Genomic DNA, 27,398 nt, shown 5'->3' with positions numbered 1-27,398 from the left:
TAGGTAAAGCAGGAGCAACATATATGGAGAGCAATTTTAGTCAAAATTAAATACTGTTATTAACAAATACTCAATCAAATCATGAAATAAAAACAATATATATATTTTTAAAATATATATTTTTAATTTGCGAGCTTATGTTGTCAAAGTTTATTTAGTAATTTATGTAATTTTGAAGAAAACCTTTGAGTCTAAATGTCCATTCATCAGTGGGGATTATTTAATAAAAAACAGATTTATCTCATTATGATGCTGTTTGATATAAATTAGAAACATGAACATTTTCCACTTACATCTCCTTACAAAAGTATTAACACCTTTTCAGTATTTTCCCCTTTTGTTTGATTAAAACCACAAATTTTGAGCATCTCCAGCTCAGATTGGATGGAGAACATCTGAATAGTCAGTTTCTAAGTTTAACCACAGAACATTCATCCATCCATTTTCCTGCACCCTTGTCCCTTAGTGGGGTCGGGAGGGTGCTGGTGCTCATCTCCAGCTGGCGTGCCGGGCGAGAGGCGGGGTCACCCTGGACAGGTCGCCAGTCTGTCACAGGGCAACACAGAGACACACAGGACAAACAACCATGCACATGCACACACACACTCACACCTAGGGACAATTTGGAGAGGCCAATTAACCTGACAGTCATGTTTTTGGACTGTGGGAGGAAACCGGAGTACCTGGAGAAAACCCACCATGCACAGGGAGAACATGGAGACTCCATGCAGAAAGACCGGGAATCGAACCCAGAACCTTCTTGATGCAAGGCAACAGCTCTACCAACTGCGCCACTGTGCAGCCACCACAGAACATGTGGATTTATATTTCCTGCACAGCTGAACTCTACTGCCACCTGCTGGAGCGGCCTAATGACGCGTTTTCAGATCTGTGTGAGGTCAAACTGGTGACCTTCTTTTTAGGGCATAGAGGAGGAGCTCAGGATACTGGGATGTTGAAGTTTAAGGGGTTTTAAAGGATTGAATGTTTCATTTTAATAAATCAACAGTGTGGTCGTTGCCAAGTACAGAGAATCAAATGTTTGTTTGGTTACTTCAGATCATGAACTAAGGCAGATTTTCACACATTTCCTGGTCAGGTTGGGTTGATTTCTGGGTTTCTTCCTTTGTGAACAACAAAATCTCTGATCCAATAAAGAATCCCTTTGGTTTCTTAATCTGAAAATATTTTTTTCTGAATAAAAAACAGATCAGAACAGCTGCAGCAGATTAATACCAACACATATCTGAGGCTGCAGATAAAACCCGTCAGGTTTCTATTTCCAGACTGGAGAGTCTGAGATAAAGAGACACAAACCCTTCAGCTCATCACAGAACACTCATCATATCAGCGACCAACAGAAACATGTTTCCTCTTGTCCTAAAAGGTTAAAGCAGCTTTTAATAAAATGTCAGAAGTGACTTTGTCATTTTAATTTAATGCAGCTGCTTGCATTATATCAGAAACTGTTTGTTTTTCTTGGATGCATGCCGGAGGACGGCTTAAGAGGGATAAATATCTGTTTTTATCTTTGTGGCAGCATAGAAAAAGCTCTCAAGTGAAAATTGTTTTTCACTTGAGATCAAAATTAAACATGTAGCTGGACATCACCATGGCGATAAACAGGATTAGGAGGGAAAGGACGAGAAGGATTTATTTACTTCCTGATGGAAAAGGATGATTTGCAGAAAATCACAAAGATCTCGACTTTTAAAGCGATGTAGTTTCTGCTAGAATAATCAACATTTACTCTCTCTATAGAGCTGTATGGAGCTAAATTAGGACCATGAAGTATGAAACTAAAAAATAGCTAAGAACTGCATTTTCAAATTCAGTGTCTTTTTCAGGTTAAATTTTTAATTTCAGTTTAAAAATGTATTTTCTGTTACATTTTTTTTTCATTTTAAATTGTTTTAAACAAACTTGAAGTATGGGGCTAAATCATGGCAATAAAATGAAATCAAAAAATAATTTTGAAACTGACGATAAAAGAGGAAACTTGAAAGAAGCCAATTTTCAGGTTCAGGATTTTTTCAGTTTAAGAAATTATATTTATTTCAAAATTATTTTTCAGTTTACATTTATTTTTTTTAGTTTGAATTTAATTTTTTTTCAAATAAGTTTCATTGCCCCAACTTAGCTCCATATGGCTTTGTTTATTATTGTGCATACGTTTTCCCTTTTCATTTTAAAATGTTTAGTTTTTTTTATTTTGTGTTGTAAAGAAAAATAATTGACATTCAAGAACCTATTTAGATGAGCCGAAACAGGATATGATCATCCATCCATCCATTTTCTAACACCTTTGTCCCTTGAGGCTTCCGGAGTTGCTGGTGCTTCTCCAGCGAACGTTTCGGGCGAAAGGGGGGTCATCCTGGACAGGTCGCCAGTCTGTCGCAGAGCGATATGATCAATATGTTTGTAAATGTCAAAAAGTGAATACAATTTTAAAGAGCAGAGAAAAGATAATTATCAATTCTTGTTTCTGAGTTGATATCATTTATCCACCGAAATAAATAGAAAAATGATGATCGAATAAAGTTAAGTAACTTTGAAAATATCTTTTAGATTCAATACAGTTCATTTAAATTTTGTAAAATGAAAGAAAAACTGAAAATAAGAATATTTTTTTTGTTATTTGAGGTCATTTTCTTTAATTTATATTTTGCATAGAAATGTGATTAATCAAAGTTGCATAAAAAAAATCAAGACAAATCAGATAAAACTTGAAATCTAAATCTCAGTTTGCACAAATGACTTTTGGAAGATTTAATAGTCGCTAATGAAAGATAAATTCTAATAAGCTTTATACATTATTTTGTATCATGTTTTGTTCAGTAGTTACTAGAGGAGATGTTTGAGAGCTACACTGGAGTCTAAATGAAGACTGTCTATCAGCAGGCAGATAAGCAGCGATTCTCTGGTTCACCTCAAAAGGACTGCAACACCCAAAGGTCCAGAATCTGCCCTCATGGTGCGTTCAAAGACACATTTAGATCTGCAGCTGCTTCCGTCTCACCAGACATCTCCTAATTTGGTCCAAAGGGAGGATTTATAAATCTGTGTCGTCTTCACCATGCTGCAGTTCTGCAGAGGGAGTGGAAGTCAAACATTTTGTTCTCTAGCTGTTCTTCTGTCTACCGTCCACCATGGGTGATGCTCTGATGGCCGAGTTTGGGAAAGCTGCCCCTTTCCTGAGGAAGTCTGAGAAGGAGCGCCTGGAGGCTCAGACCAGACAGTTTGACATCAAGACTGAATGTTTTGTTGTGGATGATAAAGTGGAGTACATAAAAGGACAGATCATCAGCAAAGAAGGAAACACAGTGACCGTCAAGAAAGAAGACGGCACGACAGTGACGGTGAAGGATTCGGATGTTCATCCCCAGAATCCGCCCAAATTCGATAAAATCGAAGACATGGCGATGTTTACGTTCCTCCATGAGCCGGCGGTGCTGTTTAACCTCAAAGAGCGCTACGCCGCATGGATGATTTACACCTACTCTGGGCTCTTCTGCGTCACCGTCAATCCTTACAAGTGGCTCCCAGTCTATGACTCAGAGGTGGTGGCAGCCTATCGGGGTAAGAAGAGGAGCGAAGCGCCCCCTCACATCTTCTCCATCTCCGATAACGCCTACCAGTACATGCTGACCGATAGGGAGAACCAGTCTGTCCTCATCACCGGAGAATCTGGTGCAGGAAAAACAGTGAACACTAAGAGGGTCATCCAGTACTTCGCCAGCATCGCTGCAGTTGGAGGCGCAGTCAAAAAGGACAGCAGCAAGGGGACTCTGGAGGATCAAATCATCCAGGCAAACCCGGCACTCGAGGCCTTTGGCAACGCCAAAACGCTGAGAAATGACAACTCGTCTCGTTTTGGAAAATTCATCAGGATTCACTTTGGCACAAGTGGGAAACTGTCATCGGCCGACATCGAGACGTACCTGCTGGAGAAGTCCCGTGTTACATTCCAGCTTAAGGCTGAGAGGGACTACCACATCTTCTACCAGATCCTGTCCAACCAGAAGCCTGAGCTGCTGGATCTGCTGCTCATCACCAACAACCCATATGACTACAGCTACATCTCCCAAGGAGAGGTAACGGTCGCCTCCATTAACGACTCTGAGGAGCTTATGGCCACAGACAGCGCCTTCGACGTTCTTGGCTTCACTGCTGAGGAGAAAACAGCCGTCTACAAACTGACCGGTGCCATCATGCACTACGGCAACCTGAAGTTCAAACAGAAGCAGCGCGAGGAGCAGGCTGAACCAGACGGTACCGAGGCTGCAGATAAATCAGCTTACCTAATGGGGCTCAACTCTGCAGATCTCATCAAGGGGCTGTGCCATCCCAGAGTGAAGGTTGGAAACGAATATGTCACCAAGGGCCAAAGTGTGGATCAAGTCTACTATGCCGTCGGTGCACTGGCCAAGTCAGTGTACGAGAAAATGTTCAACTGGATGGTGGTGAGAATCAACCAGTCGTTGGACACCAAGCAGCACCGTCAGTACTTCATAGGAGTGCTGGACATTGCTGGTTTTGAGATCTTTGATTTCAATACATTCGAGCAGCTGTGCATCAACTACACAAACGAAAAACTGCAACAGTTCTTCAACCATCACATGTTTGTCCTGGAGCAGGAAGAATACAAGAAAGAGGGGATTGAATGGGAGTTCATTGACTTTGGGATGGATCTCCAAGCCTGTATTGACCTGATCGAGAAGCCATTGGGGATTCTTTCGATTCTAGAAGAGGAGTGTATGTTTCCCAAAGCAAGTGACCAGACCTTTAAGGCTAAGCTCTATGATAATCATCTGGGAAAGAACAAGATGTTTGAGAAACCGAGGGCAACAAAAGGGAAATCAGAGGCTCATTTTGCCCTGGTTCACTATGCTGGTACAGTCGACTACAACATCAGCGGCTGGCTGGTCAAAAATAAAGACCCTCTGAATGAAACCGTGGTTGGACTTTACCAGAAATCCTCTCTAAAGCTGCTGAGTCTGCTGTTTTCAAGCTACTCAGGAGCTGATGGTGGTGAAAAATCAGGTGGCAAAGGAGCGAAGAAGAAAGGTTCTTCATTCCAGACAGTGTCTGCTCTCCACAGGGAGAACCTCAACAAGCTGATGACTAACTTGAAGACCACTCATCCCCACTTTGTCCGTTGTCTGATTCCTAATGAGAGGAAAACTCCAGGGGTCATGGACAACTGCCTTGTGATGCACCAGCTTCGCTGCAATGGCGTCCTGGAAGGCATCCGGATCTGCCGGAAGGGTTTCCCAAACCGGGTACTCTATGGCGACTTCAAGCAACGCTACAGAATCTTGAATGCCTCTGCGATCCCAGAAGGTCAGTTCATCGACTGCAAGAAGACCGCCGAAAAGCTGCTGGGATCTCTCGACATTGATCACACCCAGTACAAGTTTGGCCACACGAAAGTCTTCTTCAAAGCCGGCCTGCTGGGGACACTTGAGGAGATGCGCGATGAGCAACTCTCTCGGATCATCACCAGGATTCAGGCCAATGCCAGAGGGATCCTGATGAGGGAGAAGTTTGCTAAACTTGTGGAGCGCAGGGATTCCCTGATGGTCATTCAGTGGAACCTCCGATCTTTTCTGGGTGTGAAGAATTGGCCCTGGATGAAGCTGTTCTTTAAGATTAAACCACTTCTGAAGAGCGCAGAGGCCGAGAAGGAGATGGCCAACATAAAGGACGAATTCAAGAAGGTGAAGGAGGCTCTGGAGAAATCTGAAGGACGGCGGAAGGAACTCGAAGAGAAAATAGTGACTCTTCTCCAAGAGAAGAATGATTTGACCTTACAGATACAGTCTGAACAGGACACTCTGACAGATGCAGAGGAACGGTGTGAACAACTCATAAAGAGTAAGATCCAACTAGAGGCCAAGCTGAAAGAGATGAATGAGAGACTGGAGGATGAAGAGGAGCTGAATGCAGATCTTACAGCCAAGAAGCGCAAACTTGAAGATGAGTGCTCTGAGCTGAAAAAGGACATCGATGACCTGGAGCTAACTTTAGCCAAGGTGGAAAAGGAGAAGCATGCTACAGAGAATAAAGTGAAAAACCTCATGGAAGAGATGGCGTCTCAGGATGAGAACATTTTGAAGTTGACCAAAGAGAAAAAGGCACTACAGGAGGCCCACCAGCAGACACTGGATGACCTTCAAAGTGAAGAGGACAAAGCCAACAGCCTGACTAAAGCTAAAGCAAAACTGGAGCAGCAAGTGGATGATCTGGAGGGTTCACTGGAACAAGAGAAGAAAGTCAGGATGGACCTGGAACGGTCGAGAAGGAAACTCGAAGGCGACTTGAAACTGACCCAGGAAACTCTGATGGACTTGGAGAATGACAAGCAGCAGCTGGAGGAGAAACTCAAAAAGAAGGACTTTGAGGTGAGTCAAATCAACTCAAGACTGGAGGATGAGCAGGTTGCCTCAGTTCAGCTCCAGAAGAAGCTGAAAGAAAACCAGGCGAGAATCGAGGAGCTGGAAGAAGAGCTGGATGCTGAGCGTGCAGCGCGGGCAAAGGTGGAGAAGCAGCGCTCAGATCTTTCTCGTGAGCTGGAGGACATCAGCGAACGTCTGGAGGAAGCCGGCGGAGCCACATCAGCCCAGGTGGAGATGAACAAGAAGAGAGACGCTGAGTTTCAGAAGCTGCGTAGGGAGCTGGAGGAATCAACCCTCCAACACGAGGCCACCGCCGCCACACTGAGGAAGAAACATGCTGACAGCGTCGCCGAACTGGGGGAGCAAATAGACAACCTGCAGCGCGTGAAGCAGAAACTGGAGAAGGAGAAGACGGAGCTGAAACTAGAGCTGGACGACTTGGCCTCCAACATGGAGAGCGTGGTGAAGGCCAAATCCAACATAGAGAAGATGTGCCGCACAATGGAAGACAATATGAATGAATACAAGAGCAAATACGAGGAGGCTCAGCGGACCACCAACGACTTGGCAACTCAGAGGGCCAAACTACTCACTGAGAACGGAGAGCTGGGGCGCCAGCTGGAGGAGAAGGAGTGCTTGATTTCACAGCTGACCAGGGGAAAGAACTCATACAACCAGCAGGTGGAAGACCTGCGCAGACAACTGGAGGAGGAGGTAAAGGCAAAGAATGCCCTCGCACATGCTTTGCAGTCTGCTCGGCATGACTGCGATCTGCTGAGGGAACAGTTCGAAGAAGAGCAGGAAGCTAAAGCTGAGCTGCAGAGGGCTCTATCTAAGTCCAACACAGAGGTTTCAGCATGGAGAACCAAATACGAGACAGATGGGATCCAGAGAACAGAGGAGCTGGAGGAGGCAAAGAAGAAGTTGGTGCAGAGACTACAGGAAGCCGAAGAGGCCATCGAGGCTGTGAACGCAAAATGTTCCTCCCTTGAGAAGACCAAACACCGCCTCCAAAATGAGATTGAAGACCTCATGCTGGATCTGGAGAGATCCAATGCAGCCTCGGCAGTGCTGGACAAAAAGCAAAGAACCTTTGATAAGATCCTCGCAGAGTGGAAGCAGAAGTTTGAGGAGTCGCAGTGTGAACTGGAGGCCTCCCAGAAGGAAGCTCGCTCTCTGAGCACTGAGCTCTTCAAGCTGAAAAATGCCTATGAGGAATCCCTGGATCAACTTGAGACAATGAAGAGAGAGAACAAAAACCTCCAGGAGGAGATTTCTGACCTCACTGAACAGCTTGGGGAGGGCGGCCGGAGCGCTCACGAGCTGGAGAAGATCCGGAAGCAGCTGGAGCAAGAAAAGGCCGAACTCCAGTCGGCGCTGGAAGAGGCAGAAGGCTCACTGGAGCACGAAGAGACCAAGATCCTGCGAGCGCAGATGGAGTTCAACCAAATGAAGGCTGACATTGAGCGTAAACTGGTTGAGAAAGACGAGGAAACGGAGCAGGCGAAGAGGAACTACCAAAGGATGCTCGAGTCCCTTCAGTCTTCTCTGGAGTCGGAGACCAGGAGCAGAAATGAGGCTTTGAGAGTCAAGAAGAAGATGGAGGGCGACCTCAACGAGATGGAGATCCAGCTGAGCCAAGCCAACCGGCAGGCGGCAGACGCCCAGAAGCAGGTCAAGACCCTTCAGGCGTTCCTGAAAGACGCTCAGCTCCACTTGGACGACGCCCAACATGGCAACGATGACCTGAGAGAGAACATCGGTTTGCTGGAGCGCCGCAGTAACCTGATCCAGGCCGAGCTGGAGGAGGTCAGGGCCGCACTGGAGCAGACGGAAAGAAGTCGCAAGCTAGCGGAACAGGAACTCACCGACACGACGGAGCGGATGCAGCTGCTGCACTCCCAAAACACCAGCCTGATCAACCAGAAGAAGAAACACGAGGCCGACCTGCTGAGCCTGCAAAACGAGCTGGAAGACGCCATACAGGAGAACCGCAATGCCGAAGAGAAGGCAAAAAAAGCCATCACTGACGCGGCCATGATGGCCGAGGAGCTCAAGAAGGAGCAGGACACCAGTTCCCATCTGGAGCGCATGAAGAAGAACATGGAGCAGACCATCAAGGACCTGCAGCACCGGCTGGACGAAGCCGAGCAGATCGCCATGAAGGGCGGCAAGAAGCAGCTCCAGAAGCTGGAGGCTCGCATCAAAGACCTGGAGAACGAGCTGGAGGCGGAGCAGAAGAGGGGTGGAGAGTCCGTCAAGGCGCTCCGCAAGTACGAGCGCCGCGTCAAGGAGCTCACCTACCAGACGGAGGAGGACCGCAAGAACATGGCGCGCCTGCAGGACCTGGTGGACAAACTGCAGCTGAAGGTCAAGTCCTACAAACACGCAGCCGAGGAGGCGGAGGAGGCGGCCAACGCTAACATGGCCAAGCTGCGCAAGCTGCAGCATGAACTGGAGGAGGCCGAGGAGAGAGCAGACATCGCAGAGTCACAGGTCAACAAGCTGAGAGCCAAAACCCGGGACGGATCCTCCAAGAAGGGACTGGACGACTGAGCAGGCCGACCGGCCAGGTGAGTTCCTGCAAACAGCCACACATTATTTTCACATTGTTTTTCATACATTTATAAATATCAGAGTTCAAAACTAAACAAGCTAAACTTTTAGTTTGGAAGCCAAATATTTAACTTTCAAACTAAAAATGTATAGGAAGCTAAAGATTTGGTTCCAAATTAAATGTTTAAGTCTGAACTAAATATTTAGTTTGAAAACAAAGATTCAGATTAAATATTTGTTTTGTTAAAGTAATATTTAGTTCCAAACTAAGTATTTATTTTCCAAAATAAACATTTAATTTTCAACCCAAAGATTTATTTTGCCAAGCTAAATATGCATCTCACACCAACAATATTTAGCTTGCTAACTAAATATTTAAGTTCCTAGCTACATATTTACATATATGCTAAATATATTTATCTTGTAAATTGTTGTAGGTCACCAAATAGGAATAATGTGGCCAGAGCTGAATAAATAAATGTCAGTCAAGTAAAACAGAAATGTTGACATTAATTTCACATATTTAGAGGCTAAAACTCGGAGGTTTTCTGATGCTAAGTCCTAAATTTGCAAGAAAAAAAGTCAAATTGTCTCAATTAAACTGATGATTTTTAACTTGATATTTTCTGACTTTACAAACTCAGCAAAAATAATTTTTTTCTTACAAATTTATGACTTTATAAAGTCACAAAATATTCTAGTTTTAATATAATCAATGTATGCATTTAATCATGAAAATTTGATTTATTTTTCTTGCAAATGTACAACTTTTTGACATCAGAGAAAGTCCAAGTTTTTTCTTCTAAATATATTAAATTAATCACAAAATTTCTGAATTTGTTGCCAGAAATTTGATCGTTGCTCAATTATTTGTTTTTCTTTTATCTTCAAGTCACTTCACAGAGTTTCAACCTGTAACTGAGTTCAGCTAAAGAAAATAATAACATCCGTGTATTTAATGGTGGATATTTTCACCAAAAGAGCTGCATCATTTTTACTCAAATAAGAAACTGTGAAGTTCATGAAGTTGAGATTTTCCTTCAGTTGAGATTAACTCCAGATTCAATGATATTAGATTTAAAAGCAGCAAACTTTAATTAATTAATGTACAGCATAAGTTTATGTTTCCTTTGACTGATTTATTTCAATCTGTTTTTATTTTTCAGATGTTCTGGAACCAAACCTGCTGCTGATGCTTTGAAACATCACTGAGTTCTGCTGCTGGTTTCCTCCTTCACAATGAAATGAGTTTATTTTAAGCAAAAGATTTTAGCTTCAAAATGATTAAAACTTTCTGATTTCATAATTATATCAGTAAAAATATTAATTAATAATTGATTTTATTGTTGGTGCACTTTGATCAACACTTTTTCTAGCTTAGATCTCCTGAAAGTCAACATGGCTTCACTTGTTGATTTCCTTTAAAAGAGCCCTTCAAAATAAAAGTTTGAACATGAACCTGTACTGATGTAACTGGAGAAATGATAATAAACACTGATGAGCACCAAGAACTCGTCTCCAAGTCTAAATCTAAAAAACAAAACACTTTATTAACAGCAACTTGACACGTTTTAATCAAATGAAGTCTGAGATTTGATTAGGCCATTTCAGAACTTCAGTTTGTGTTATTTTTCAGCTTCTCTGTTGTGAATTTCCTGCTCCCCTATGGGGACCGCGCCCCACGCTTTGGGAACCTCTGCTCTACAGGACATTGTCCCGGAAGTCTTGTTCTCCATTCAGGTGCAGCTTTGCTAACCTAAAACCTGCCGCCATCTTGTTTCTTTCGCATCGCTTTAATTCAGTGGTTGTTAGAGTCAATATCCTGCATCTTTTAGTTCTCGCTGGTTTAACGCACCTGGATCAAATGACGGCTCATTAGAGACCTGAGAACATTGAGCTGCTACCACCAGGGAGGGAACTAAAACATGCAGGGAACACCGGTGGTAACTAAAAGGCTTTTATTTTGGAGAGTTGGTGGGCTTCCGGTTCGTATTGACCCATTTCAGCTTCACAGTCTGAGTTTAAAACCTGTTGACGCGCCTCCTGCGGGTCCAGAGCGGGATGATGGATGGTCCTGGAGGAGCCGGGTCTCCGTGACCGCCGCGCAGCATGCGGGAGAAGAAGAGCTGGACTGCGGGGTTCGGCCCCGCGGGACGCCGCAAGCCGGCCACCTACACCGGGGAGAAGAAGGCGCAGCTGCTGGCCAGAGCCAACAGGAAGTGGGTGCGACTCGCCACGGTGCTGGGCTACGTCCTGGCCGTGTCTCTGGCCGCGGTCATCCTGGCTGTTTACTACGGCTTCTTCTGGAGACCCACGCCCGGTTCCGGACCGCTGGGTCCGAGCAGCAACTGGACCAGGGGCGGAACCAGGGATACAAAAACCGGGAAGAAATGCGGCGCAGATAACTGCAATAATAATTGTTTGCCTGATGATAATAAAGACTTTATGAACTTTACTGGCAGAAAACAGGGAAATATTAAACCTGACAGAACTTCGGTCCACGTTTCCTCCACCGGGACCTCTGAGGCCCAGCTGGCCGCGCAGGGCGTCACGTCTCCGGGCGTGACTCCCACCGAGCCCGCGGCTGTCACCGCGGAGGATCCGTCCAACCTGCCGACCCACCGGAGCGCGGCAGGCCGGGAAGCGGCGACTGGTGGCCGGCGGACAGAGGCGGACTTCTCCGGGTCCGGGGACTGAGAAATTATAGCACTTCTCACAACTTGATGCATAAAATCAATTTAAAATAAGCTGATGTATTTTTTGTTTTGTTGAGAAATTAGTTTTTTAAGCACAAAATAAAAAAGAGACATAAACCCTGACTGAAAACTGTTATCTGAAATAAGCAATAAATAGAAAGTAGATTTACGTTCCTGTTTGCATCGCAGCATATATAGAGATTTGTTTTAATAAATTAATTTTGTGCTTAAAATAAATCAGATTTTATTTTTTACTCTTTAGCTGGAAGCTAAATTTATTCGGATAAAGCTTTATTTTATCAAATGCATACAAATGTATTGATTATTTAGAACGTGAAATATTTTATGATCGAAAATGAAGAAGAAACCTCAGAAATTTAAAAACTGTATTTAATGTACAGTGTAAGTCAGTAGATTGAGGGGAAACTGGTTCCTCTGAGTTAAAATATGAAACATTTCAAACTAATTAAAATTATAAAATAAAAAACCTGATGGAAGTTTGTCTTTTATTTGAGTGTGATGAATGTAATCTCTTCTCTTTTTTCAGTTTTGTGCTTTTAAAAAAAATCCATGTTGGTAATAAATCATCTTTGGAAACATGCTGATTTATTTAACTTTTTATGAAAATTTGATGTAGAAAAAACTAAAACTTAGAACTATTTTGGGGGAATTTGGTGTGTTTTTTACTCATAATTCTTATAATTCTTCACATCATGGACGTAATTGATGGTTTTTATGATGAAAATGTTGGAAAAGGAAGAAAAGAACCTGAAATGTTGCTCAGGTTTTCATTCAGACTCTCAGGAAGGAAGTGGAGCCAATTTACTCCTGTCCAAGTTTGGAATAATTATCTGTAAATCCTGTTTACCGGCTTCCTGTTAGTTTCCCTTTGATTCCTGAAGAAGAAAACCCTCCAGCAGTAAGTTGTTGTTTTTAACAGCTTTTATTTCTGTCGCTTCGTTTGGCTCCAGGACAGAATCCGTCTCTGCATGACGGTACTTGTTTTGATGATTTTCCTGGAGGCTCAGGGCGTCTGCGGCTCGGCCTACATGGGGAAGACGAGGAACCCGGTGAAGGTGCTGAGGCGGCCCTGGTCAGCGATGGTCTTCCCGGCCCACAGCTGGACGTAGACCCGGTTTCCCTGCTCCAGAGCCAGCACCATGGCGTTGGAGGCGCCGGCCTGGGTTCCTGCTTTGTGGTAGATGGCGAACATGTTCAGTCCGTCCTTCTTCAGCCCGGCGTGCAGCTCACCGTTTGGACCGGCGATTCCAGTGACCTGGATGTAGTAGAGACCTTTGACCGGGGCGGTGAAGACGCCTGCAGGAAGAGAATCTGGGTCAGTGGTTCATTTAAGCTGCTGCTGATGTAGCACTTTTTAATGTACAAGAGGACTAGATGGAATAAATCAGAAGACTAAATTCATCTACTGGATCCGTTATCAGTAATCAATAAAAACAATGCAAAAGAATAACTGCTTTCAATACCATGTATTTTAAAGAGAAAATTAAAGTGAACAGCACAAGACAAACATGCATAGATGGTATATACTTGGTGAGGTCAGGATGGACGCGCTCTCTGCTGCTGTCCTCTCATCTCTCAGGAAAAACCTGTTTGCTGAAGTACTGTCTTCACTTTCAGCGGGTTTTAGTCCAGCAGATGAATGGCAGCCTGATCCTGTAACTCCATGCTGAGCTGTGTAAGCGTCATACTCATCATTGATGCTGCTGATGATGCTGACTGGACGGGAACCTGCAGCGAAGGCCTGCAGCGAACACTCTGGGTTGAAGCTGAGGAGGTTGGCGGGGCGGCCGTTGTCCGGGACGAGGCCGATAGGAAGCTCCTCTATGACGGTGAACACCAGCTCATCCTCCCCGTTCAGCTCCACAGGCTGCTGGAGCGTGATGGTGGTCCTGAGGAAGTCTCTGTCCAGGCATCTTCCTAACAAAGCCGCTCGAAGGCCGCTGACTTTCCTGGGGTAACCTGTGGAGTGGTAGGACCTTTCCCTGTCTGGTAACTCCAAAGGTTGGCTTTGTCTTGGTGCTTGGTAGCTCATACCCACTGGGGGAGTTCTGCTGAGAGCTTCCCCTGAGTCAGATGCTGCTATGGGCCTCTGGGGTAACGACTGAGGAGGTGATGGTCTGGTTGCAGCTCCTCTAACCTTCTCTCTTACCACCGGCTCTGGATCTGATGAAAAAGGCTCGCTGGACTGCACCGAACATGGCTGAATGAGGGAACCGGAGAGTTTCTCTCCATCAGCACTGGTCCGTTTGGAGGATTCCACTGGACTTCCAGTCAAAGGGAGACTGGAGTCTGGTCCGGTTAAGTTTAGAGAGGAGTTCTCATCAGATTCTGGTCCAGCTTGATTCTTCATTGGTTGTGTTGCTCTGCTCTCTGTGCTTAACGCGTTTGGAGCTTCACTGCCATCGATGCAATCAAGCCTCTCCTGCAGCTCTGCGAATGTGTTGCACTTAAAGTGATCTCCGTCTGAACGGGGAGAGTCTTTGGTTCGCTTCTTGTTCAGGGAGGGAATGATGGGCACAAAGGAAGGTGGGCCCTCATTGTCACTCAGCTCTCGGTCAGATATCGCCGTTCCACCGGGTCCAACGTAAATAATGGTGTCGCAGGACTGTTCACTGCTGGAGGAATAGTCAGGATCGCTGGAGAGCAGCAGCGGTAGGTCAGGATCCAGAGCCACGATCCGGGGGTAGAAAGGCTGAACATGAGGAGGCCGATGGGATGGACCTTCCTCACAGGAGCTGTCGCCTCCAGAAGAGCTGGAGGCATACTGGAGACAACAAGACAGTTAGCACAAGAATGACAGATTCAGGCAGAGAAAGGCCGTAGCCGCTCACACTCCCACAGCCCAGCTAAGCTAGCTTTAGCTTAATCACACTTTGGTTACCTAGAAACAACTTGTTGAGTAACATGTGCAGCAGCAGTTTCATGTTGCCCAACATACTGGGGCGTACTTTAGTCCCTGGAGATCGGTGTGTACTCGACTCAAAACTATGTCAGAAAGTTTTACAGCCGCAGACCTGAACTCAGTAAAGGTCTGACAGGAAATAGCTGGACAGGAAACAACGTTCACATCCAACTTGCAATGCTGAAAGTAGAGGTGTGCTGATCGATCGGCCACCGATCATAATCGGCCGATTTCCGTGAAAAGTGTAAGATCGGTGATCGCCGATCACGGTTTCTTGTTGCCGATCACACAAACCGATCACCTGCATCTCATTTCTCAGCCTGCCTGTGCAGCTGGTCTCCTCTTTCCTTCACACTGCGCAAACGCGCAACAACAAATCCTAAGCGATGTGGAACTATAACGCACTGAGTGAATGGGGAAGTTTGCGTGTTGCGGCGGAAAATTGAAGCACGTCAAAATGCATCAACACAATGAAGCTAATACAACATAAAAACAATGCCATACTTGACGGAGTTTGGCTACATCGAGGCTCACTGCAGTAAAAAAGACATATGGAGGATCAGATAGCAGGTAAAGCAGCGCACAGCTACAAACACTCACCTGGATTAGCATGACGGTCAAAAAGCTAAACAAATAACCCGCAAAATTATTTAAGTATTCGAGATGCGATGTAAGACGCTGGTTCTGCTCTCGCTGTTGAACCGCTGCTACGCGCTACAGGTAGTAATATTTGACAGACGGAGCGCCGCTTCTGCTCCACTCGGTAGTGACTCTCACACCAAACCTCTGCTTGAAGCTGCAGCATCTAACCTAAAAAAATACATTTTACATACGTATTAAAACTTTCACTGTCCTAACATGAGACAGATAATCTCTAAAAAAATAATCGATCTCCTCCCTGCTCTGCATAATTACTCCGCTCAGTCAGAAACAGCCAATCAGAACTAGCAGTCAGGGGCACAAAAAGTGGGTATGCACTATATGCAACGCATAACGACCCTGAACTAGAGGTAATGGCGGAATTAATAATAAAATAAAGACTTTGTGGTATTCTCATTTAGTGACGTAATTATATTAGTGGTGCTACCACCCCCACGCCACTAGAGGCAGTAGCAGGCCCGAAAAGGTGCAACTTAGGATCAGATTTAAAAGTATACCGAAAGCTATGGAATTTGTTAAAAACTGTGAGCTGCGCTCAAGTAAATAAAAGAGAGAAGTTCAAATACATGCTGAGAGTGAAACTCCTTCTTAAAGACGAAGCTATATCCTAGATTTCAAAAGGAAATAAAAACGGGAGACCGCAGATAATATAGGAAATAGAGCCCCCTTCAATTCCGGAGTGCAATGGTCCCATTTCCAAATAAGATGTGAGACTGACAGTGGTCTGTTTCCGACCCTTTCTGTTTACAGCAGGGAAGTCATTCTCAAACAACAAGGTAATGGTGGGTAACTATGGCAACCAGTGACAATTTAAAAGCCCGCCTACTCTTTCTGCAGTCAAGGCATCTGCCGTGTCAATAAAAAAATCCATCAGACTGTGATGTCACAGTGTGACATCACAGTGTGACATTCCAAAGGCAGAATTCTGACATCACCAGCGATTATATAAGCTCCTCACATCCATCTACCTTCATTGCAACCTGTTAGCAGCCGTTGTCGATAGTGTCTCGTGAGAAGTTACTTAGCAGTACGTAGTAGGATTTTCAACTTTGAAATCTACTGAGTTTCTAAAGAAGTGATCCATCTTAGAACCACAAGTAAAAGTTAAAATGGAGTCCAACCAGAGTAGAATTGAAGAAGTGGCATCCGACAACATCGTCGAGAGAAAAGTACAGCCACCCAAGCCACGCAAGCGCAAGAAGAAGATGTCCTTTGCAGCCTGGTGGGCGCTGCATGGATCTGAGGAGCCTAAGATGTCAACTGAAAACATGGAACAGCAGGACTCTTTATTGGTGATTGACAATGGATCGAGCGCCAACGCACCGCAAAAAGTAGATCAAAAGGGGGACGGACAGGAACCTCAGAGTGAATCCAACGAGAACCACCAGGTAGCATTTGAAACCTGTTCAGAGGAAGACATCGCCACTAACCAAGAGATTTCTGCTGGAAATATCAAAAAGCAGAAGGATTCGCTGGCCTGTGTAGAAGAGTACATCGCTGGAGTGCAGGAGAAAGCCGACACAACAGAGAAAGAACAGCCTGCCAAGTCTGAGGAACAGCCACCAAAGCAGAGGGAAGAACGTGATGAGTTAGCATCCATGGAAAAGGAAAGTTCTAAGAACACTGTGATTTCTGCACCAGAGCCGGTGAACGAAAAGAAATCCGTCACAGAAAAACCGAAGAAAGTCAACCAGTCAAAAACTAGGCGCATCAAAAAAACCCCACTGTTGTGGAAAACTTTCCCAGAGACTGATGCTTGCATAGATTTAACATTTTTCACTCAAAACAGTGAAATCGATGATGGTCCTCTGCCGAAAAACCAAAATTATCAGGGAGCTTTTTCCAGCAGCGGAAAAAAATCGTTGTGGAAAATGCTCCCAAAGTCTGAACCCTGCATAGATGTGAGTTTTTTTGCTGAGAACACTGAAACCAAAAATGTTTCAATGCCTGCCGAAGAACATGATGAGGTAGCTTCCTTGGAAAAGGACAGTCATTCTAAGAACACTGCAACACAGCTGGTCACCAAATCCATCTTGAAACCGCAGAAGACACCGGATGAAAAAGGGGAGAAACATCCATCTCTGGGAAAACCAATGGACGACATTCAAACTGGACACTTAACGGAGGTTCCTGTTAATCAAACGGAAGAAAATGTGCCAGGAGAGGATTTAATTGAAATTCAGGATTTGCTCCACTCAACAGAAAAGAAAAGCCAAGTAAAATGTATGTGTGAAGCTAAATGTAAGGAGTGTGAATTGGAACATATAAAAGTACAAAAATACTTAATGCAACAGCTAGATGACATGTTCAATGTAAATTATCAACTAAACGCTAAACTTAAACAGCTACAAGATTTGACGAGAAAATTACTGTCAGAGAGAAGACAGAGGAAGAAGACTATGGTTTCTGTTCACACTCAGAGCGAATCGCAAGGCACCTCACCCGTTTATCAGTGTTTGTCAGTCCAAACGGAGATGGATGCCACTGAAAGCAGATGTCACTTGAAACAAATCCGTCAATCAACATCAACGCAAACGGAGATGGATCTGCTGGAGAACCGATGTCACTTGGAATCAGTTTATAAAACAATCTCAACCCAAACTGAGCTGTTTTTATTGCTCAGAAAACAATCCACTGAAACCAAAATGAATGGACATCAACATCGGCAGAACAAAGTATTTAAAAGATCTACAGATGAGAACAGCAGAGAGTCAAAAACGAGAGATGCATCTGAGCTGAAAGCTGTCAGTGATGAAAACGTTTCGGGAGACATTGAAAAAGAGGTTTCAGTACCGGAAATGGTTGGAGACCAGAGAGAGAGCATGGAAAACGAGATTCACACGACTGAAGCAGCCATCGGTGAAGTACCGCAGGTAGAAACGGTCTCCATGGAACATCAAAATGGAGACCACCAGGTGAAGAAGAAGCGTTCAAAAAAATCTAAATGCAAGATCAGGAGAAAGGCAGCAGTAAGAGATGCAACTGAACTGGAGAGCCTCTGTATGGAAAACGTTTCTAGTGACAGAATTGAAAAAGAGGTTTCAGTACCGGAAATGGTTGGAGACCAGAGAGAGAGCATAGAAAACGAGATTCACACGACAGAAACAACCATCGGTGCAGTACTGCAGGTAGAAACCGTCTCCATGGAACATCAAAATGGAGACCAACAGGTGGATAAGAAGCGTTCAAAGAAATCAAAACGTAAGATCAGGAGAAAGGCAGCAGTAAGAGATGCAACTGAACTGAAAGCTGCCAATGATGAAAACATTTCTACTGACAGCATTGAAAAAGAGGTTTCAGTACCGGAATTCGATGGAGACCAGAGAGAGGTAATAAAAAACGAGATTCACACGACTGAAAAAGCCATCGGTGAAGTACTGCAGGTAGTAAAAGAAGAAACGGTCTCCATGGCACAACAAAATGGAGACCACCAGGTGGAGAAGAAGCGTTCAAAAAAATCTAAATGCAAGATCAGGAGAAAGGCAGCAGTAAAAGATGCATCGGAACTGGAGAGCCTCTGTATGGAAAACGTTTCTAGTGACAATATTGAAAAAGAGGTTTTAGTACCGGAAATGGTTGGAGACCAGAGAGAGAGCATCGAAAACGAGATTCACACGACAGAAACAGCCATCGGTGAAGTACTGCAGGTAGAAACCGTCTCCATGGAACATCAAAATGGAGACCAACAGGTGAAGAAGAAGCGTTCAAAGAAATCAAAACCTAAGATGAAGAGAAAGGCAGCAACAAGAGATGCAACTGAACTGGACAGCCTCTGTATGGAAAACGTTTCTGGAACAAACACAGAGCAAGAAGTTTCTACAACAGAAACAACTGGGGTTCAAACAGTCTTGGTTAAAGCTGAGATTCATACAATAGAAACAGAAATCTCCAAAGAACAGCAGGTCCCCGAAGAAAGAACTGAACTGGAAGCTGCTGTAAACCCGATTGAGACAGAACAACACTTAGTCGATATCACTAAGACAACAAGTCCTGATCCTGAAAAACTACCTGACATCCCCCAGAATGCTCCTGAACCAGCTGAGACAACAGTTGGGACAGTGTCAGAAGACGTAGCATGTAAAGTTGAGGCAGTTTCCACAGAGGAGGAGTGTGGTCCAATGGAAGATCAGACAACATCGCTTCCACAACCAAAGGTCACATTAAACATAGATGAAGTCCAAACACCACCTCAGGAATTAGAGCCACAAGCAGCTGGTGAGTCAGCTGAGAACAATATTTCTGAAGAAGAGAAACCCAAGAAGAAGAAATCGCTGTGGAAGCGAATCAAAAAGGCTCTGACTCCACCTCCTCTACGCCAGATCAAATGCAGATGCAAAGTCCATCCAGACATCAACTGATGTCTGAAGAAGATTTAAAAGGGGGCGGGGCCACGTGTGTTTTGGTGATTAGCAGTAATTGGTAAAAAGCTACTGTGATTTTGAATTGGACATTTTAATATTGAAAAGACAGGACTGCACGGTGGGACATGTCTCGCCGTGCAGGTGTGGGTTCACTCCGGGGACTCCGGCTTCCCCCACGTTCAACCACATCAGTAGTCATCAGAAAAACCTAATTTATTAATTAGAGGGAGATTTAGAGAGAAAATGTAAACAACGTGGAACAATGAGAGAATTTTAGAGTCTAAACTGAAACAAACTGGGAAAAATTTAGAAAACTATTTATCTTTCTGGGCAATCAATCAATCAAATTTTATTTGTATAGCACATTTCAGCAGCAAGGCATTTCAAAGTGTTTTACATCATTAAAAATAAAAACACAGTCATGTGGCATTGAATAAACAACCCAGAAAAACATATATATGTATATGGTTTTAGAAAAAGTTGTGTACTTTCAGCTGACAGTTTTTAGATGACAATGACTTTGTGGAGGTTTTCCAGTCACTGGCGCTGTTCTTAAATGGTTTAGGTCTTACCTAGAGGACAGGTAAGACCTATATATATATATATATATATATATATATATATATATATATATATATATATATATATATATATATATATATATATATATATATATATATATATATATATTTCTACTTCCCTCTCTATAAATATATATAAATCTATATATAGATATGTATGTATATCTATATATAGATGTCAATTTATTAACATATACCTCTCTCTCTCTCTCTCTCTCTATATATATATATATATATATATATATATATATATATATATATATATATATATATATATATATATATATATATATATATATGCCTCTATAAATATATATAAATCTATATATAGATATGTATGTATATCTATATATCGATGTCAATCTATAAACATATACCTTTGTCGCTCTCTCTCAATATTAATATATATATATATATATATATATATATATATATATATATATATATATATATATATATATATATAAGCCTCTATAAATATAAATCTATATATATATAGATATGTACGTATATCTACATATAGATGTCAATCTATAAACATATACCTGTTTGTTTCTCTCTCTCTCTCTCTCTCTCTCTATATATATATATATATATATATATATATATATATATATATATATATATATATATATATATATATATATATATATATATATATGTGCCTCTCTATAAATATATATAAATCTATATATAGATATTTACGTATATCTATATATCGATGTCAATCTATAAACATATACCTTTGTCGCTCTCTCTCAAAAAAAATTCCCTTCTCACCCTCCGTGGGTGGTCTGTTTCATCCTCTGAGCTCAGGTCCTCTACCAGAGGCCTGGGAGCTTGAGGTTCTCCTCCAGTATCTTGGCTGTGCCTAGAACTGCACATTTCTGGACTGAGATGTCTGATGTTGTTCCTGGGATCTGTTTGAGCCACTGCTCCAGTTTGGGGGTGACTGCCCCGAGGGCCCCGATGACCACAGGCACCACTGTGGTCTTCACCTTCCAGGTCTTTTCCAGTTCCTCCCTGAGGAACTGGAAAAGACCTCCAATTTCTCATGCTCCTTTTTCCTGATGTTGTAGTCACTTGGTATTGCTACGTCCACCACAACGGCTTTCCTCTGTTCTTTATCCACCACCACAATGTCCGGTTGGTTCGCCATTACCATCTTGTCTGTCTGGATCTGGAAGTCCCACAGGATCTTAGCTCGGTCATTCTCCACCACTTTTGGGGGTGTTCCCCACTTTGATCTCGGGGCTTCCAGTCCATATTCTGCACAGATGTTCCTGTACACTATGCCCGCCACTTGGTTATGTCGTTCCATGTTCGCTTTCCCTGCCAGCATCTTGCACCCTGCTATTATGTGCTGGACTGTCTCAGGGGCCTCCTTGCACAACCTACACCTTGGGTCTTGTCTGGTGTGGTAGATCTGAGCCTCTCTGGTGTTTAGGGCCTGTTCCTGGGCGGCCAGGATGAGAGCCTCTGTGCTGTCCTTGAGTCCAGCTTTCTCCAGCCATTGGTAGGTTTTCCTGACATCAGCCACTTCAGTTATTTGTCGGTGGTACATCCCATGTAGGGGCTTGTCCTCCCATGATGGTACTTCCAGCACCTTGTCTTCTGTTCCCCATTGCCTGAGACATTCGCTGAGCACATCGTCTGTTGAGGCTTTGTCCTTGATGTATTTATGGATCTTGGGTGTTTCATCCTGGACAGTGGCTCTCACACTCACTAGTCCTCTGCCTCCTTCCTTACGGCTCGTGTTCAGTCTCAGGGTGCTGGATTTGGGGTGGAACCCTCCATGCATGGTTAGTAGCTTCCTAGTCTTAACATCCGTGGCCTTCATCTCTTCCATTGGCCAGCTAATTATTCCGGCAGGGTATCTGATTACTGGTAAGGCATAGCTGTTTATTGCACGGATCTTGTTCTTGCCATTGAGCTGGCTTCTCAGGACTTGCCTTATCCGTTGGAGGTATTTGGCTGTGGCTCCTTTCCTTGTGACCTCATCGAGGTTGCCATTTGCTTGTGGTATTCCCAGGTACTTGTAGCTGTGCTCTATGTCTGCTATTGTTCCTTCTGGGAGTGAGACCCCTTCTGTGTGGGCGACCTTCCCTCTCTTTGTAACCATCCGACCACACTTCTCTAGTCCGAATGACATCCCAATGTCAGTGCTGTAGATCCTGGTGGTGTGGATCAGTGAGTCGATGTCTCGCTTGCTCTTGGCGTACAGCTTGATGTCATCCATGTAGAGGAGGTGACTGATTGTGGCCCCATTCTTGAGTCGGTATCCGTAGCCAGTCTTGTTGATGATTTGGCTGAGAGGGTTCAGGCCTATGCAGAACAGCAGTGGGGACAGAGCATCTCCTTGGTATATGCCACATTTGATGGACACTTGTGCAAGTGGTTTGCAGTTGGCTTCAAGGGTGGTTTTCCACAGCCCCATCGAGTTTGCAATGAAGGCTCTTAGAGTCCTATTGATGTTGTACATCTCTAAGCATTCAATGATCCAAGTGTGTGGCATTGAGTCATAGGCTTTCTTGTAATCAATCCAAGCGGTACACAGGTTGGTGTGTCGGGTTTTGCAGTCTTGGGCGACTGTGTGGTCTACAAGGAGTTGGTGTTTGGCTCCTCTGCTATTTATGCCTATGCCCTTCTGTGCTGTGCTCATGTATTTATCCATGTGCCCGCTTATCTTAGCCGCTATGATGCCTGACATGAGCTTCCATGTTGTAGAGAGACAGGTTATTGGCCGATAGTTGGATGGGACTGAACCCTTCAAGGGTTCCTTCTGTATCAGGATTGTGCGCCCTTCAGTTAACCATTCAGGGTGAGTCCCATTTTGTAGCAGCTGGTTCAGTTGAGCTGCCAGTCGCTCATGGAGGGCAGTGAGTTTCTTAAGCCAGTAGGCATGGATCATGTCAGGTCCTGGTGCTGTCCAGTTTTTCATACCCGAGACTCTGTCTTGGACATCTGCCACAGTGATGGTTACCGGGGCTTGTTCAGGGAGATTGCTGTGGTCCTCTCGTAGAGAGGTTAGCCACTGTGCATTGCTGTTGTGGGTTGCCTCCCTTTCCCATATGCCTTTCCAGTATTGTTCAGTCTCCAGCCTGGGTGGGTCTGCTCTGTTGTTATTACCCTGCCATTGAGAGTACACTTTAGCTGGTTGGGTGGCGAAGAGCCGGTTAATCCTCCTGGCTTCATTCTCTCTCGTGTATCTCTTTAGGCGGCTGGCCAAGGCTTGGAGCCTTTGTTTGGCAGTTTCGAGTGCTTCAGGTATGGGCATCTGGCTGTACTTCTTGGGTACTGATCTTTTCATTCAATATTATATTTATATATATATATATATATATATATATATATATATGCCTCTCCTCAGGCTGCCACCTTATCGTGGTGGAGGGGTTTGAGTGTCCCAATGATCCTAGGAGCTATGCTGTCTGGGGCTTTATGCCCCTGGCCACCCGAGGCAGACAGGTCCTGGGTGAGGAACCAGACAAAGTGCAGCCTGAAGACCCCTTATGATGACCCCCTACAGATATGGCTCTTCGGCTCACTTACGTATTAAATGATGAAATATTGCCCTGTTTTCTGTTTCATTCTTCTTAATTGCCCTGTAGGCAGCAATTTATTCACACATTTATTATTATTGACACTTTAATTAAAGATGAATTGTACAAGTTTATGTCATAGGGGCCGGGGCTCTGATGACATGTTCGCATGCACCTCAGAAAGTATGAAGTTGCGCCCCTGTTAGCAGTGATCAGCTAGCCGCCATGCTATCAGGAAGTTTTCATTCAGTAACGCAGGATTGTTTATTGAACCTGTATTTGCCTTTGAATGTTACGTTTTGTACTTGAATTTTTTGGCAACGTTTAGAGGTTTTAGTTAGACTTTTTGCATTTTTTAGCCATTTAGCTTCATATGTTATCAGTCTGTTAAAGATAGTATTATTGATAGCAGTACAATTTGCACAATGACTGTTTAGTTTAGTTTTGTTCTTGGAAAAAGTTATTAAAAACAAGTTTTTGTCTAAGTTAAGGTGAATTCATGGTTCCTTTTTCCACATAATATAACCGGTAGTGCTTATTATAAAAAATAATAATTATAGTTATGTGATCGGTATCGGTAATCGGCCCTCATGGGTGATCGGAATCGGCAGGAAAAAACCTGATTGGCACATCTCTAAAAGACATTGTGTTAAATAACACAACAGAGAATAAACTCCTTGTTATCAAGTTCTGCTCTCAGAAGCTGTGAAACAAAGTGAAGTAACAGACAAAGTACTTTGGATCTCTTCTTCCTCATGCGGTGGATGCGGGACGCCAGCTGCACCGTGGTCAGCGTCTCCATGAAGTTGGCCGGTGAGTCCGAGATGTGGGCGATCATGGTGGTTCGACAGTTGATGTTACCCAGAGACTCGCTGAGCAGCATGGTGAGCTTGCTGTCTCTGAATAATAGATCAGAAAAAACCTCGTTAGACCGGAAGAACGAGGAAGAGACGCCAGAGAAACCCAGGAGACCGTTCATTACGCCGCGCTGAAGTTGGACTCAGACGGGCAGAGAGAGGAATGAGAAGGAACGTCTCATCTCACATTCATGAAGCGCGCTTTGAACTGCGCGCCACGTGCCATCTTCTACCAGACGCAGAATGAAACGCCGCCTTTGAAGACCTGGTAGTAGAGACCTTTGACCGGGGCGGTGAAGACGCCTGCAGGAAGAGAATCTGGGTCAGTGGTTCTGGTTCTGGGAGACATTTAAGCTGCTGCTGATGTAGCACTTTTTAATGTACAAGAGGACTAGATGGAATAAATCAGAAGACTAAATTCATCTACTGGATCCGTTATCAGTAATCAATAAAAACAATGCAAAAGAATAACTGCTTTCAATACCATGTATTTTAAAGAGAAAATTAAAGTGAACAGCACAAGACAAACATGCATAGAACCCCAAATAATACTAAATAAATATACACAGTACTGCAGTAGATCTTTCACACAGTCTTAAATTTCCCCACAGTGTCTGACCGACACACATTCAAAACGTCCATGGTTGAATTGTCCAGATATTTGAGATGACAATGTTCAAGCGCAAGTCGTTTCAGATGAAGAGGTGAATAGTGGATTGTGTGTCTGAATGGTGAGATGGAGGAGAAATGATACCGACCATCAGCCTCCTACCAGACCAGGATGGAGCGAGTCTCAGGTTCTCCAGCCGGCTGTCAGAAGCTGACCAGCCTTTAACCCTACAGAGGGTCACCTGGCCTGGATTAAAATAAACAGCACCAGTAAATTACCAGCCTGCTAGTTAACTAGACTTTTTAACAAGGCTTCATGGCTCTGAGCTCTCTGGATGATCAGCTCTCCCCTCACACCTGACTGGGGAAAGCTGGAGCCTGAATAACTACCTCAGGTGTGTTAATTGGCTGAATGCGCTGTGACCGACTGTCACTCTAACCAATGGAGCTGCAAGGCGGGACTAAGGGCAGTTTTTTCCCCCGGGTTACACTGGACTTTAGTTGGTCCTGCGAACCCTAATCTAGGTATCGCAGTGACTCCCTGCCCACCTGTTGCCGGGTCGTATCCGTTGCCGATGTTGGTGATCACTCTCTTGAACTCCAGAGTTTCATCAGCCTCAAACGGGCCCTTGGCGGTCCAGTCATTGGTGTCGAAGAGAGCGGCGGAGAACGCCACCCTGGATTTGGCTGCAGGAGGTCAGAAGGTCAGTTAGAGAAACTCAAACAGACAATCAGCTAAAGTCTGAGGAAGAACATCAGAACCGACTCAGGACGTCGTTGTCGGCCTCCAGCTTCTGGACCCGCTCAGGCAGACCGCCCTGCTGAGCGCTGACCAGACCGCACACCAGCACCGCCACCAGGAACAAACTGGACTTCATCTTCACTGAGGACTGAGAGACCTGGACCGACTGCAGGACAGGAGACTCTGTGCCGAAGCTCTGGAGCGCTCCGGGTTTTATCCGAGTCCGGATCCAAGCTTTGGACCTCTGGGAGCAAAGGTCCGGGTTGAACGAGTCCAACGTGTTGCAATTTATTGATCCTTACCGGCAACGGATGATCAATACTGGTTAACGTTTCAGTATCACCTTATTTGACGCTGGATCAGCATCTTCTCACCACCTGGTTCTGGTCCAGGCAGGATGAGGAAACAGCGGATCAGAACCAGGACAGCAGCACCAGATACCAGTGGAGACCCAACCTGACAGATGAACAGGAAAACACACACACACCCAGCTAAACACACACAACATGGACGCCACACACTCTGTATTCCCAAGTTCAGCTGAATCTCCCGACTCCCTGCGTTTCCCAGATTCCTTCATTTCCCACAATCCAACTGGAAGCTAGCAAGTTTGATGCTACGCGTCATTTATTAGGAACGAAGGATTTAAAATGTGGAGCTCCATGAACGCCTCAGCAGCACAGAGACCAGGTTTCCTGCTAAATACAAATAATCAACGTTAAGATGGCCGATAATATGAACTCTGATCTGATGTAAAGGGCAGCAGCTGCTGCAGTTTTTCTGACGCTTCAGAGAACATGTGTAGGCCTGTGGCCTACACAAAACATGTTTGCTGGGGTTTTTTGTTGGAAAAAAAAATCATGAGATTTTAATCTGCTCAGTTCAGACTCTACATTTTTCTATGATTGCATAATTTGGACGCTGCGGTTTTCAGATGAACTTGCATCTGAAACGCGGCCGGCTGAACGGCGTGCGCCCCCTGGAGGCTCCGCCGTGTCATGAGAATATTAAATGTGACATTTTGATTAAAATCCGTCTTATTTCAGTAAATGATCCATGTTCAGACAGAGCAGCGTTTGTTCTCAGGGTCTCTGATTCCTACATTTTATAAAAGGATGAAGATTTATTTGATTTTTTAAATGAAAATAACTGAATTTAGCCAAAAATGAAAACTCAACCAACCGTCTCTTCTCAGAGCTCGGTTTCACTTAACGATTCATTCGGTTTAAAATCAGAACCATTTCAGGCAAACTTCCTAAAAGCAGGAAGTTAAATGTGTCTGGGCTTTGTTTAGGCCACTTTACAGGTGAAATTATGTTTCCTGTTGTTTCTTTCAAACACAATTCAACTCAGTTAAAATACAACGAGTTTTAAAAATCTTTATTTGAACTAAATTCATCCAGAAACTTAAAATAACCAGACAGGCTACTGGAAGCTTTATTTTTATGAGTATTGTTTGAACAAAGAGATAAA

At 44.1% G+C, this 27,398-nt stretch overlaps 2 protein-coding genes across 6 annotated transcripts; one reads left to right on the top strand and one right to left on the bottom strand.

Annotated features, from left to right (window-relative positions):
- Window positions 1–45: 45 nt before the first annotated feature.
- On the top strand, window positions 46–12,147 carry myh6 (myosin, heavy chain 6, cardiac muscle, alpha). The gene is made up of 2 exons (XM_074186843.2): window positions 46–8,971; window positions 10,121–12,147. The coding sequence occupies exon 1, from the start codon at window positions 3,150–3,152 to the stop codon at window positions 8,952–8,954; it is 5,805 nt and encodes a 1,934-aa protein (XP_074042944.2). The 5' UTR covers window positions 46–3,149; the 3' UTR covers window positions 8,955–8,971; window positions 10,121–12,147.
- Window positions 12,148–12,196: 49 nt separating this feature from the next.
- On the bottom strand, window positions 12,197–26,415 carry LOC103457127 (kinesin-like protein KIF26A). 5 transcript variants are annotated; one of them, XM_081602590.1, is made up of 5 exons: window positions 25,733–25,870; window positions 25,333–25,430; window positions 24,762–24,877; window positions 24,454–24,616; window positions 13,140–14,435 (listed from the first exon to the last, which is right to left on the bottom strand). In XM_081602590.1, exons 4-5 carry the CDS (start codon window positions 24,598–24,600, stop codon window positions 13,155–13,157), a joined length of 1,428 nt encoding a protein of 475 aa, XP_081458716.1. In that variant the 5' UTR covers window positions 24,601–24,616; window positions 24,762–24,877; window positions 25,333–25,430; window positions 25,733–25,870; the 3' UTR covers window positions 13,140–13,154. The 5 variants fall into 5 exon arrangements, with proteins under 5 accessions (XP_017157684.2, XP_081458716.1, XP_081458717.1 ...); XM_081602592.1 differs by lacking the exon at window positions 13,140–14,435 and adding an exon at window positions 25,950–26,415 and having other exon boundaries at window positions 24,597–24,616; XM_017302195.2 differs by lacking the exons at window positions 13,140–14,435; window positions 24,454–24,616; window positions 24,762–24,877; window positions 25,333–25,430 and adding exons at window positions 12,197–12,967; window positions 25,950–26,169; window positions 26,269–26,397.
- Between the last annotated feature and the right edge of the window lie 983 nt (window positions 26,416–27,398).

Source organism: Poecilia reticulata, chromosome 21, assembly GCF_904066995.2.
Source record: "Poecilia reticulata chromosome 21, P_reticulata-male-v2, whole genome shotgun sequence".
NCBI classification, from domain to species: domain Eukaryota; kingdom Metazoa; phylum Chordata; class Actinopteri; order Cyprinodontiformes; family Poeciliidae; genus Poecilia; species Poecilia reticulata.
This window is presented reverse-complemented; position numbering and strand designations above follow the sequence as displayed.